This window comes from Botrytis porri (genome assembly GCF_014898465.1).
Source record: "Botrytis porri strain MUCL 3234 chromosome Unknown BPOR_010, whole genome shotgun sequence".
Classification (NCBI taxonomy): domain Eukaryota; kingdom Fungi; phylum Ascomycota; class Leotiomycetes; order Helotiales; family Sclerotiniaceae; genus Botrytis; species Botrytis porri.
Genome location: NW_024066084.1, coordinates 1415526 through 1429019, shown reverse-complemented (window position 1 = coordinate 1429019; position 13494 = coordinate 1415526). Strand labels below are relative to the sequence as shown.

At 38.0% G+C, this 13494-nt stretch overlaps 1 protein-coding gene across 1 annotated transcript; it reads right to left on the bottom strand.

Annotated features, from left to right (window-relative positions):
- Positions 1-12186: 12186 nt before the first annotated feature.
- On the bottom strand, positions 12187-13494 carry EAF01_007858 (uncharacterized protein; the record flags this gene model as incomplete). The annotated part of the gene is made up of 1 exon (XM_038916114.1): positions 12187-13494. The coding sequence occupies one exon, from the start codon at positions 13492-13494 to the stop codon at positions 12187-12189; it is 1308 nt and encodes a 435-aa protein (XP_038768585.1).

The following is a 13494-nucleotide window of genomic DNA, read 5'->3' as shown; positions in this document are numbered from 1 at the left end:
ATCGTTGGAACCGTCAATCCCGAACCTCAATGCACCTGCGTGGATCCGAGATGACACATCACATTTCGCTCTTTTCGTCGTCGCGATTTTCTTCTTCTTATCTGAACCTGTGCATCGGCTCCCGTCGTGTTACCCAAACGGTCCTTTTTCCGTCTTTACCCCATGATGGGAAAATTGGAAATGGGTATCCACGCCGTACAAGGCGGTTTGCGAGGAGCTAGGCTAGCTGAATCCTTTATCATATTCATGGTAACACTAGGATCCCGTTCATATGGCCATCTTGCTTTCGTACCTGATGAAGCTCCGTATCGATTGTGATTTATTGGGGATATTCGATAATTCTTCATTCCCGAATTAGATTTTCTTAATTTCTTACTCAAATATACATGCAATGTTGGACGAAATTGAAACAAAATACATGAATTAGATCACTGCGAAAATTTCATGTCATAAACATTCATCTCGTGTTTACAGTGCCGGAGAGTAGTATTCACCCACGAAACATGAATGGGTTCGGAAATGCCCCGAATATGGCACACGCACGACATATCTAAGACCATGAACTACGCCTCACGCTATCAGAACCAGCTTGGGGGTCTATGAGAAAAAGCAAGAATGATGAGATTATCAGCCGTGTCTGTTGGAAGGAAGCGAATCGAAAGTGTTCTTCTTCGTATCTCCCATATTTCCACAAACGACCATGCTATTGAGTGGATGATCCACGCCAAGCAAAAGACTTCTGGTATTTCTCCAGAAATCGGAATCGCGGGGTCGATGGCGTTTGATCAATGGTACGGAAGATCCATTAATTTAAGGCGTTTGAATCTTGCTCTCTTCATAATCACTCGCTCTGAAGTTATACGGCGCAGAATGATCAACATGTTGTACTGCACGAAATACACAAAGTAGGTAAATATAAAGCTCGTTTGGAATAGTGTTGTGGTTTTCTTCTGGTGACTTTTACCCCAGATCTCCACACTCGCCTCGTAAGTTTATGGAGTTTTTTCTCCCGGCATTTCGGACCGTGTAAGCATGTCCTGTTATTTCTATGTTGGGTATTTGGAGTGATGTTATTGATTGAAATACTTTTGGACTTTTAAAAAAGTACAGGAACACATGATAAAAAGATCATCAGTTTTTTTCTCAGCAGATAGCAGCAGATAGTTCCGCTAATACTTTTGTCCTTCGACACGAAAAATGCAAGAAGCACTGCAGAGCGCAGGAAAATTGACCGGCATGATTCCATAATTAGAGTGTTTGTCTATCACGACATTGATTTCCTTATACACACATACATACTACATAGTACATAAACTTAGTATACCTACCGAATCTCTCATCCGGTCGATCTCGGAACTCCAGGTGTCCTAAAGATATCTGGCCATTTCCTAGTTGATTGGTCTATTTGTCTGTTTGTCTATTCGTCTCCCATCGTATCATGTTTGCTTCGAATGAGAGAAATAATGAGCAAACAAACAATCGGATCATATTTCAATAACGATTAGGCTTTCTCCGTTCCCACTCCTCCGGAATAAATGAAGCTTCAAGTCGATATATTAAAAAAACCGTTCAGGCAATGCAAGATCACTATTCCCCAAATTGGGTGGCGTCTGCAAAGCACTGACTATTCTTCTCCATCCTTGAGCTTTCTACTTATCAAGTAATATTTCAAGTAATATTTCAATTGAGATGAATGAAGTTTATCCAATTCTCAAAGAGGTAGTTATTTTATTCCAAGACAATTTCACAAAGATTCCTCATTATTTTATTTTAGAAGAAAAACAAGTCGAAATAATTGTATTCACAGAGTTTCTTTTTACAGTTAGTTCACTTAAGGTTTCTCTCCACATTATCAAACCCCCGCCCCCCGCATTTGAGATCCTTACCGAGCAAACGACACACCTAATCATACGACTCATATGTCGAAAAGGGAGAAATTAATATAGGAATTCAACTATCTGCGCCTTTGGTTATTGATGTATTGTTACTATAGTGTCCCGCAGTTGCTGACATACTGGCACCACTTCCTGCCCTTGACATATTCTAAAATAGCTTCCTCTTATCTCAAACCTCTCGCGAGATATCAATAGGCAGAATTACGAGGTGTCTCTGGATCTCAAAACTTACCTACCTATTGTAACCCCAGGCTTTTCCCGCCTCGCCGTGCTCAATAATGGGGCATATCAGTCCTAGCATAACTAACTATAGCCATCTGAGGTGAGCGCTGGCCGATTAGGTCAGCTTGTGGCTCAGCCCTGACGAATTTGATAATAAACGAGGATTATGGAATCTAGAAGCATTTGCTAATCTATTGTATGGAATGGAAGATGTTCTTCTGTAGACAGTGGACACCGCTCTTTTCCAGGATAATTGCCCCCACGCCGCGTCAGTCTGGGGTATCGATTGATTCGATCACATCTTTTTTCATTCGTCATCAGATGGGTTTCCCAAAAATATCTATCTTAGTTCAAGAAGAGAGTTTAACTGACTACTTGGCTCTTTCTTGGAGAATCCACTCCGAAAGATAACGGATTCAAAATGGTTTACAATAGTCATACATTTCATATCATTACGAAATGGTTGAAGTCAACAAATGAATCTATCCACCCACCACACCCATACATTCTTCCGATCGTGTTGAGCTGATGTGACCAAACTCTATTTCCAAGGTTGTAGTTCCAGAATCGCCATCTCCGCTGTCAAATGCAGGTCAAAATCTGGGGAGATGATCTTTATGTCAATGCCAAGCCGCCTTACAAGATCGAAAGTTTTCTCCTCAATTTCCCCGTCGAGGGCAATCTTTAATCCTATCATTCATTACTTGTCCTAAAGTCCCCTTTTCTGACGATTTGTTCCTATCAAGCGAAACAGAACGAGAGGATTCCCCCTCACTTTCACCCATGAACCATGGAATAGTTTCACAAATTTCAACGAGACCGAGTGGAACTTTCCACGACATAAAGATCTAATACTCAAAATCTTGAATCAAAGGAAAATCTTTCAACTGTCGCAATGTATAATTATTTCTTCCGTTTTCTCATTGGCAATGATCTACAGCAGTAAACTTTAACGCTCTAGATTTTTCCGAAAGTCCTTGTGTTACATGTAAAATATCTCTATGTCGCGGAGATCTCTGGAACATTGTAAGGGGTTTCTTCCCCGGATCATGTGCTCAATGTTATACATGTATCAGATTGTCGTTTCCATACTCTTTTATCCTCGATAACAGAAGAGATCTATCCTTCGCTCCCCATACAACCGTTTCGGTAGAATATCTTAACCCTCTTGGCTTTCCACATTCATGCTCATTGATGCTTTAGATAGTGTTACTTTTCCTCCCAGAATCTTCAGTATCTAGAAAGTCATACCTATGTAAATCTATTGAAGATTGGATAAATTCCGGTACCACGGTTGGCTTTGGAAAATATCGATTTATCATGTTATCCTTTTTCTCCGACTTTCTGAGGCTTTCTAAATCCACACTTCATTTCTTTCCAAAGTAGATATGTCACGTTCCACCATTCCATTCACATCTTGTTTTCGCCGCCTTCTGATCTGCGCCAGTACCATTCTCAGCTCCCCTGATTTTCGCTTCCCCGCCTTTTACCATTTCCTCTACTTCTCTTCGGAAGAAAGTTCCCATCCTCCCGGCTTGCCATAACACAACCAAGCTGTGTCTCGTCTCCATCACGTCTGATCACCATTCAACCAACATCCCGATATCATCCAAGCCGTTGACCAATTTTCAATAGTCTTCTACTATCAATCTAGCCGCAAGATAGTCATTACGACCAGCCAAGAAATAAATTAAATGCACGGCATTCAAACGCAGAACATCATACTACTAGATTCCTGGATTGAGCCTCGCACATATTAATATCATCGATGTGATATTATCCTATCTACACACTCAAAATTGGTACCCGTGTATCTTTCTTCCTTCCCGTCTTTGAATCACGAGCTTTCAATCATTCTGGAAATGGCTGACCACGAGATACTCTTGATCTGCAGTACCGAAGTACGGCAGTCATTCATTCGCACTATTTTTCCATGCTACACACCAATAAAATCTCTCTCATACCTCATTCATCCATTCCCGAAATGAAATCACATCATCCACATCTTCACCATCTCTCGCGTGTTAACGTCGTATCCCGTTTCAGCAGCAAAAATCCTATCTCTCCCTTCTCCCCTTCGTATCACCCCCAGACACCCTCCTTACTCTGGTAAGAATTACCCAGTACAATATATATTGCATGCGGCGTCTTCTTGGAAGACGGATGAATCTCAACGGCTTTTAACCAGGGCCAGTCGGCCTTATCTCTCATTATCCCCTGAGAACCCGACTTTGGCAAAATGGGGATACGAGGAGGCGGTCTCGTCGTTTACTGAATCGTCCATGGTGCGATATGTAAGTGATGGTAGATTGGGAAGGATCTGGAACACTCTATACCGTGATAAAAATGGAGTTGCGATATGTTTCTTAGGAGTTTTTATCTCTTCATCTTACAGCCTCATTCATTCAAGAACCCGATAGATAGATAGGATAGTTCCATTCCATTTAGCATAAAATCTTCATCCACCATCGTTCCATGCATCCCTTCAACTAAAAACCACCCCATCCCTTACATACCCCACAAAAACGCCCCAGAACCAAGAATCCCCTCTACCCATATGCACACAACCGCATTCGGAACTCCAACGATTAATCCGCACCATTCGCAAGATTCCTCCGCATACCCATATCTCTCTAGGTGACCCTCCCAATCCCACCCTCTCATGCACCACATACCCCAGAAAGATTTCCTACCGCGGATAAATCCCCTTGGAGAAATGATTCACTTCTCATCCGTTAGGGTAAATCGCATCGGCGCCCACCGTTTCCATAACGCGGAACCTGGATCTGGAAACTTCAGCTGGCGCCCGCTGCCACTGGATGCGACCGTAACGCTTATTTCCCCTGTGTATATGCAAGCCAGACCGTATTTTATCGCGAGGTAGTTTTGCATCGTTGATTTGGAGGTGCTGGGGTGTGGGTCTGGGTGTGGATGTTGGATGGGGGTGGGAGGGAATAGCCAGGTTGGCTTTCGAAGGTGTTGGCCATAGTGACAGCGGCTTGAGGATCCTGGTCTTGATGTCACTTGGTATATACATATACACTTGTATTGTGCGTGTCTACTTCTTCTTCTAGAGAATCGGATGATGGTATATGGTACGTAGAACCTTGGATGATTCTCCCGCCGTGTCATTTTCATTTACACGTGTTCTTGGAGTTGGAGGTATCATGATACATTCGATACCTATCCACGGGTATGATCTAGTTCAAGAGAGTAACATCGAGTGGTTCCGGGACAAATTAGGTAGTTTGTAATTCCACAAGTATTGCAAATTATGTAGAAGTATGAGGTATAAAGGGTCAGGGTCGGAGTAGTAGATACCCATTCGAGAGTACGTGGATGTATATCCATGTTACAGATACTTATTCATCCATTCGATACTCCTCATTTGGAGAAGATATTGCAACGGTGGAGTAGAGCAACGTCAAGAGATATTAGCACACCAATCTACTGATTATCCTCCTCCAGACGAAGAATAGAAAGCGGAACATAGTACCGAAAGATAGTGACCCGTATCGTACCGCCCAAGGCGACACTTTCACTTAAACCACATGTAACATTCTTCAAGGCCCAAGCACGTCGAAGACGCGTGTTTCCCAGACACAGCACATAGATCAACAGCTTCCACTTATCAACAATTCCTAATCATATCAACCTGGAATCTATACACACCATACCCTGACTTACGGACCACAATTTCCATCAATCGGAAGGAGACCCGGAATCTACCATATTTATATGTATCATACATCCAAATCAACCTGAAACCGATGAGATCTAAAGGGGGAACAAACCACGCAAATCCCCCAACCGGGTCTTCGTTTCAACTTGCATAATGTGATTGATCTAGATCTTGTTCATCCGTGTGTGGTATCGATGTTCTGCGACACACGGGTTCTTTCGTAAGGTTACCATATCTTCACAAAGATACGTCTCTCGGATCACACCATATCACATCATCCTCCCTTCAAAGTTCATACCCGTAAACGATTCGGAAGATTTTCTATTCCTCTCCGTGACACATACACATATCATCCATCCTCCTTTCCTCTTTCCCTCCCTCCACACACGCGAAAGCTACATACATACATCACTGGGTATACATATCGGTCCGACACCATCTAAGTATCTCTCTCCATCCCCTAGGATAACGGAGAATATTTCCCTATCTCCCCTTAATCAAATCTAATTCTATATATATATAACATGTTTTATCAGTGAGTGGATCATATTAATGAGTAGGTCATTTTCATTTCAATTCATTCTCTTCTTTTTCAATATGTATTTTATTAACAACCTATAATGAATTTGAATACTTAAGAAGTCTGTATATTCTTTGTTATTGAAACTATTTAAAAAGACAAAAAAATAAGCATTCGAAAAGCTATAAAGATGTATAATATTTTAAATATAATATTGTAATATAGAATTAATGGTTTTATTCTTCATTTTGAATATTAATTTAAATCTAATAATCTTTTAGAATTAAAAGAGAATATTATTTTTGAATATATAATTGATATGAATATAAAAGGATTTCTATTTAAATTAAGAAATGTAGAAGATATAGCGAATCATATTCTTGAATTGAGGGGTGTAAAATGTGTTGGGAAGTTTTAAGTATATTGATTTGTAAAACATCGAATCGAATTAAAGATATATTTTAATCATATTTATAACTTTCAAAGAGCTCTTTGTAAAGATTTTAAGCTTATTAAAGAATGGTTTCGATTGATTACAAATATACAAGCGAAATATAATATTTTGAATAACGATTTTTACAATTTCAATGAAATAAGCTTTATAATGAGTATAATATACCCCGAAATGATAATAACTAGTACTAAACGAAATAATAGAAACAAGGTAATATAACCAGGTAATAAAGAATAGACTATAACAATTATATATAACAATAAAAAGAATGAAACTATACCCCTATTTCTAATAATTCAAGGATAGATTCATCTTTCCAATTGATATATCAAAACCGATTTTCCTATGGATTAAGTTATTAAACTTATATCTAATAGATAAACAAATAATAAAACAGATTTAGAATAATTGATATACTTCAATAAGTATATTAAGAATCGAAGAAAGGGTAGATATTGAATATTAATATTAAACAGGTATGAAAGTTATAAATCAAAAGCTTTTCAAGTATATTATAAAGAGAACAATATTATATATTTAAGTCTATTATTATATTCAAATCATTTAACTTAATTACTTGATATGAACTGTTTTAGTAATCTGAAATGTTTATATAATAATTAAATTAATAGATTTATTAAGATATATATCAATTATATTTCGAAGATTGAATTCTTTATAGCTTTTAAAGTTGTATATAAAGAATCAATCATTTTTTAGAATATAACATCAAGATTTCAAAGAACAGGTTTAATTCCATTTAATTCTATAACTATACTCTCAAAATTAGATATTCGAATTTATATACCTACTCTTCCCTCTTTCAATTTAAATCAATAGATCTCTCAAATCCCTTGTAATTCAACTGAAGCTTTTTCTCAATCAATATTAGTTAAATCTCGAATAACTTGTTATCATTTAAGCTCCCCTACACCTATATTTGAGATTATACTAGTTTTAACTAAGAATACAAAGAGATTAACTTATAAGAATACATTTTTAAATATAAAGATCCATACACTTTAAATAGTAAATAAGATATTAAGTAAATATTAACATATAAAAAAAACCTAATTATATTAAGGAGGAGTGTTTACTAAATAAAAGACTCTTAATATATTATTTCAATAAAAAATTGATATTCAGATTCAATATAATAAACATTAAAAAGAAAGGAATTCTAATAAAAAAGTATTTTCTAATTGATATTATAATAAATATAGAAAGATAGGTTATAATATAAGAACCTATCAAAATGATATAATAGATCCTAGATTATTAGAATCTTTATAATTTCAATTAATTGATTTTGTTATTATTGAATAATATAATTTTGAATAAATAAATTAAAATGAAAGTAATCCATTTACTAATATAACCTACTGTTACAACGGATTAGTAACAGGCTGTAGAATCACTGACTTATAGGCTATAATGGTATTATAGGCCTCAGTGATTCAGCTGCAGTATACCGGGGGACACTAGGCACCCAAGGAAAGCCTCAGGCATGTATATAGTATTAGTTATAGAATACACTGAATCATAGGACATGGTTCCTAGGACAGTAGGGTCCTAAGAAGAATAAGCAATACAGGACACAGTAAGCAAGAGAGGTCTTGCTAGGATTAGTAAGCTCCCAAGGGATTAGCCCTAGGACAGGAAATAAGACAGGACGACAAGACTCACGGGACTAGTATCACGTGATGAACCATCCCATCAGTCCCACCGATTATTATCAATGGGATCAGTGGGATCCCACTACGCCCACTACTCTCAGTGAGTGGGATCGATGGGATCGCAGAGTGCAAAGGTCTATATAAGGGAAAGGGTTTCTTTACATGTAGAGCTTGGTGCTCAAGAACAATCATTAGTTTCATTACTATAGTTACGAGAATTGCAACCAGTTACAACCTTATTGAATTCCTACTTGAAGTCTAGTCTAAACCACCTCGAGAGATCTCTAGACACTTCCACGTGACCCTAGAGGCAGCTCCCGTAACACCTACTCACTGATAAAACACGTTATACATATATATATATATATACATACATATATACATACATATATACATACATATATACATACATATATATATACATACATATATACATATATATATACATACATACATACATACATACATATATACCACAAAATATTATTTTCACATATCAATTTCTCTCCGTCCTGTTCCGCTTACTAATCCATTTCCCATTTTATATTCACATTCACATAATTAAGTCGGGTGTCACGGATCGGCCTCAATCGCAACTGCGATCGCTCACGTGCACGATCACATATACATAACTAGTATATAAGTGCGCTCCATAAGCGCTTTGCTCTTGATTCTATAGTTGTAGATTCTAAGGATAAATTGTACCCTGCTCTCGCAGTTCTTCTACGGCAAAGTGTCACATCGGGTACCCTACTTTCGGGCCACCCCCCTTTTAGGCTACTTTTTACACCAAAAATGGAATTTTTAACTTTCTTATTTATAAATAGAATTTATTGAAAACTTATAAATATATAATTTAGATCATTTTTAGTTTACCTTGAAAATATCAGATTTTTAGGAATTTTCTGTATTGAAATCTGAAGCTTCAAAATATCGATTTTTGAATTTGTATAGGAATCACATATAAATTTGAAACTTTTATAAAATCTTTGATAACTTTTTAATAAAAATTAATAAAAATAAATTATAAAATTTTATTATAAATTTATAATATATTGATTTCGAAGGATTCAGAAAAAAAAGAAAATTTCCCATAAATAGATATTTAAAAGAATATTCTCAAAATTACAAGGATTATTTATACTACTTCAAACTCATTATATATTATATCTTTATATCTATTAATTTTTTTGAATTTTTTTTTGAATTTCTATATAGATTTAAGCTTAAAACTTTCAAAAAAATATAAAGTTTTCTTTTAATAATTATTATTAAAAAATTATTAAAGATTTTATAAAAGTTTTAAATTTATATATAATTCTTATATAAATTAAAAAATCAATATTTTAAAGCTTCAGATTTCAATACAGAAAAATCCTAAAAATCTGATATTTTCAAGGTAAACTAAAAATGATCTAAATTATATATTTATAAGTTTTCAATAAATTCTATCCATAAATAAAAAAATAAAAAATTCCATTTTTTGAAATTTTTAATAATAAAAAGTGGCCCAAAACAAAAGTGGCCCGAAAGTAGAATACCCAACTTACACATTTATATTCTTCTTTTCCACAAATTTCCACATACTAATCATTCATTATCCCTACCCCCTCAACTAAAGATTCTTTCTCGAATCTAGATTTGTCGGTAAGAAAATTAGGTAAAGACTAGGTAGGTATTAGGTAGATAACCTTAATCATAGAATCTCATCATCATCGATCTCGAGCCTCTCCTTTAAATTCCGATTCGCTGTTGGAGTGTGTAGGTAATTACGAGGCTCATGTATCTATCCACATAGGTATTCATCTACATCTAACTACCCCATTACTCCAATTCCCAATTCCCAATCCCCAACTTTCCTCATCATTTCTCCTCGCCCTATAACATAACACAACACAACATAACATAACATACCAGAAAACTCCAGACTACAACTCACAACCCCAATAACTCCCCCCCTCCCCCAAACTTTCAAACTCAAAGCCCAACCCCCAAACTCCAAAAACATACTCCCACCATGCTATCCTCATATTCCTCTCATTCTCTCCATCTTCCCTCCCCTCTTGCTCCTCCCAAACCCCAAGAAGCTGGAGTAGTTATATATATACACCTACCTACCTATCTTCACATATTAAACATGCCATATATAAATCTCCAGCGCGAGATCACAAGATATACCAAGCCTGAGCCACACGATTAATACTCAAGTAATTATAAACTCCCAGTCCTTTTTCAAGAATCGTATTTACTCCATATGAATATATATATATATATCATATAAATAAATCCCCCAATATTAATTCCTCACAAAGTCCTTCCTCTCCTCCCCAATAAGCATGAGCAAAAACATATCATACCATACTATATTTACCTACCTACCTACCTATTCATAGGCCCCCCTCCCTCCCATCAAATCCCCAAAACCCACCAAGAACACATAATCTCCCTCTCAAAAGTCAAAAATCATCATATCCGTATATCTACTCATTTCCAAATCTCCATCCCAACCCAATCCATCCATCATCAATCACACACACACACACACACAAACAAACAAACAATCAATTAACCCCTTCCTCCCTCCCTCACACCCTCACACCCTCACACATCGAAAATCTAGTCTCAACCACCTAGTCACATGTCAAACCCCCACCCCTCCTCTCCCCTCCCATCAATCAGCAGGACAGGACAGGACTGACTACTGTCTCAAACTCAAACTCAAACCAAAGTAAATCAAACCAAAGATAAGATAAGGGATTCATGCAGCGTGAGTCCCGTCTCAATAGTTGGCGAAAAAGTATAATCTCTCTCCCCAGATCAAATCAAATCAGATCAGATCACACCAAACCATTAACGAATCTGAAACTCCAATCTCAATCTAAACTTCTTCTTCTTCTTCTTCTTCTTCTTCTTCTTCACACAAAACACCAAGTGACCAAAAATCCAACAATTGGGTTATTGAAAGTTTTTATTTCATCGCTTATTATTTGGTATCCGCCAAATTCTATACTAAGCTAGCTAAATGCTACCTCCTCCACCATTTCATCTCCAATGATACCTATGCTCTGCTCTGCACCCTCCCCCAGCCTCCCCATTCATAGCTACTGTCAGGATGAAATATTTCTTTTCTTCCATGGATTTCCCCATTCATTCCCATTTCCCATCCCCAGTCCATACCATCACCCAAGTCTATAAATCCTCCTCCGGATATGTTGACGCTTCCCAAAGAATGCTGAAAATGCATCCTTAACCCTCGCTCCAGTCCGTGGTGAACAATAAAAAAGCTAATGAAAACAAACATAAAAAAAATTGTGCCAGCCGTGAGATGCTCCATGATTTGGAGAATCAGAATCAATAGATTCAATAACAAAAAAAAAGAAGTAGTCTATAGTTTGAAAATGCCGCTCTAAGTATACAACCAAAAACCCCATCCATGCCGCAAAAGAAAACAATCAATGAACCATTAGAAGATTGAATGAGGAGTCGAGATGTTGACTGTGATGAGGTCGCGAGTGGTGATTGACAAGGGGCCCAATAAGGTGATATTAATCGGGATGATTGTATCTTGTTTGCCACGTGTCTGTTCGTGATAATCAAACGCCGATAGAGTAATAACCATATAATGGTGCAGATTAAACTGCCTGAAATACTCATAATATCATTGCTTTTCAAGGGAATATTGAAAGCCATACAACTGTCATGTTCCCAAAGATGGAGGCCATTCCATAGTATCATTCTCAAATCATGTGATCGGCGAGATCATTTCCAGCAACGCTACCAGTGGTACTACTTTGCCCACTTGTATTGAATCCAATTTCACCCGGACTCGAAAGATCCTGTACAGCGACCGGAGCTTGAGGGACTGGTAATTTTCTCGTGCTACCATCCGTTCTAGACATGATATCAGAGATGGTAAGACCTGTTCTGGGAGCACTTGTGGTTGGCGGGGTAGGAGTAGCAGTAGAGTGATATTGACCATCAAGATGTTGAGGTTCCATGGGTGCAAGAGCAGGAGTGTGATGAAGAGACAGATTTCTAATACCTGGCAGATCGTATCCACCACCGAATGGTCTCAAACGAGGCGAATGCGCAGGAGTAGCGAGGGGAGTGTGATCAGGAGTGGGGGAAAGAGAATCGTGAGAGAATGTAGGCGAAGATGGTGCAGTCGACATGGGCGAATTTGGGCGGGAACGTTTTGCATGACGATGAGCATAATGATCATCTTCTTCATGAGAATGCGCTCTTGCCATGGCATAAGCTTGAAGCGAAGGAAGGTGGTTCCTGCTGTTATGACTGCTATGACTGTAATATGGTTGATGACGGGGTTGGGAGTGTTGGGAGTAATGAGTTGCTGTGGTACTACTTTCTCTCTCGACCTGCGTCGCCGCCGTAGCTAACATGTTGATGTCGGTAAGAGGTGCTTGACCATTATTTGGACTTCCTCCCAAACTTCTCCCATGAGGATTAAGACTCGAAAGGTAGTTGCCGCTATACGAAGAGTATGAGTGAGGCGGTGAAACATTCGGGCTACCAAGAGCGGATGCTGGTGCTGATCGAGTAATGTTCTTGTTTGGTGGCGGCATCATGGTAGCCATCGACTCTGAATGCATCGCAACACCCATTTGTGGGGCTTGTTGTGCCTTGTTACTTCTTCTCGAGTTTGGATTGTTGTGTATCCTCGAGTGTCGAGTGAGTTCATCCGAACGGGAAAATCGTTTTGTGCAGCCAGGAAACATACACGCGTGAGGTTTCTCACCCGTATGAGTTCGAATGTGCCTAGTTTGATGTTCGAGACGGTGAAATGCCTTTTCGCACAGAGGGCATTTATATGGTCGAGGCAAATCTTGACGATCATCTCCATGGTGTCCACCAACCATAGTTGGTGCCATCATACTCATGGCGGCCATTTCTGCTTCTCTCTGGTGTTGTTGTTGCTGTTGGATAATGGCCAATTTCTGTCTTGCAGCTTGGTGTTCCAATTCCTGAGTAGACTGAGGAGGATTCAGTAGACTATTAAAATCTACTGCTGAAGAAGCGCGTTGCAT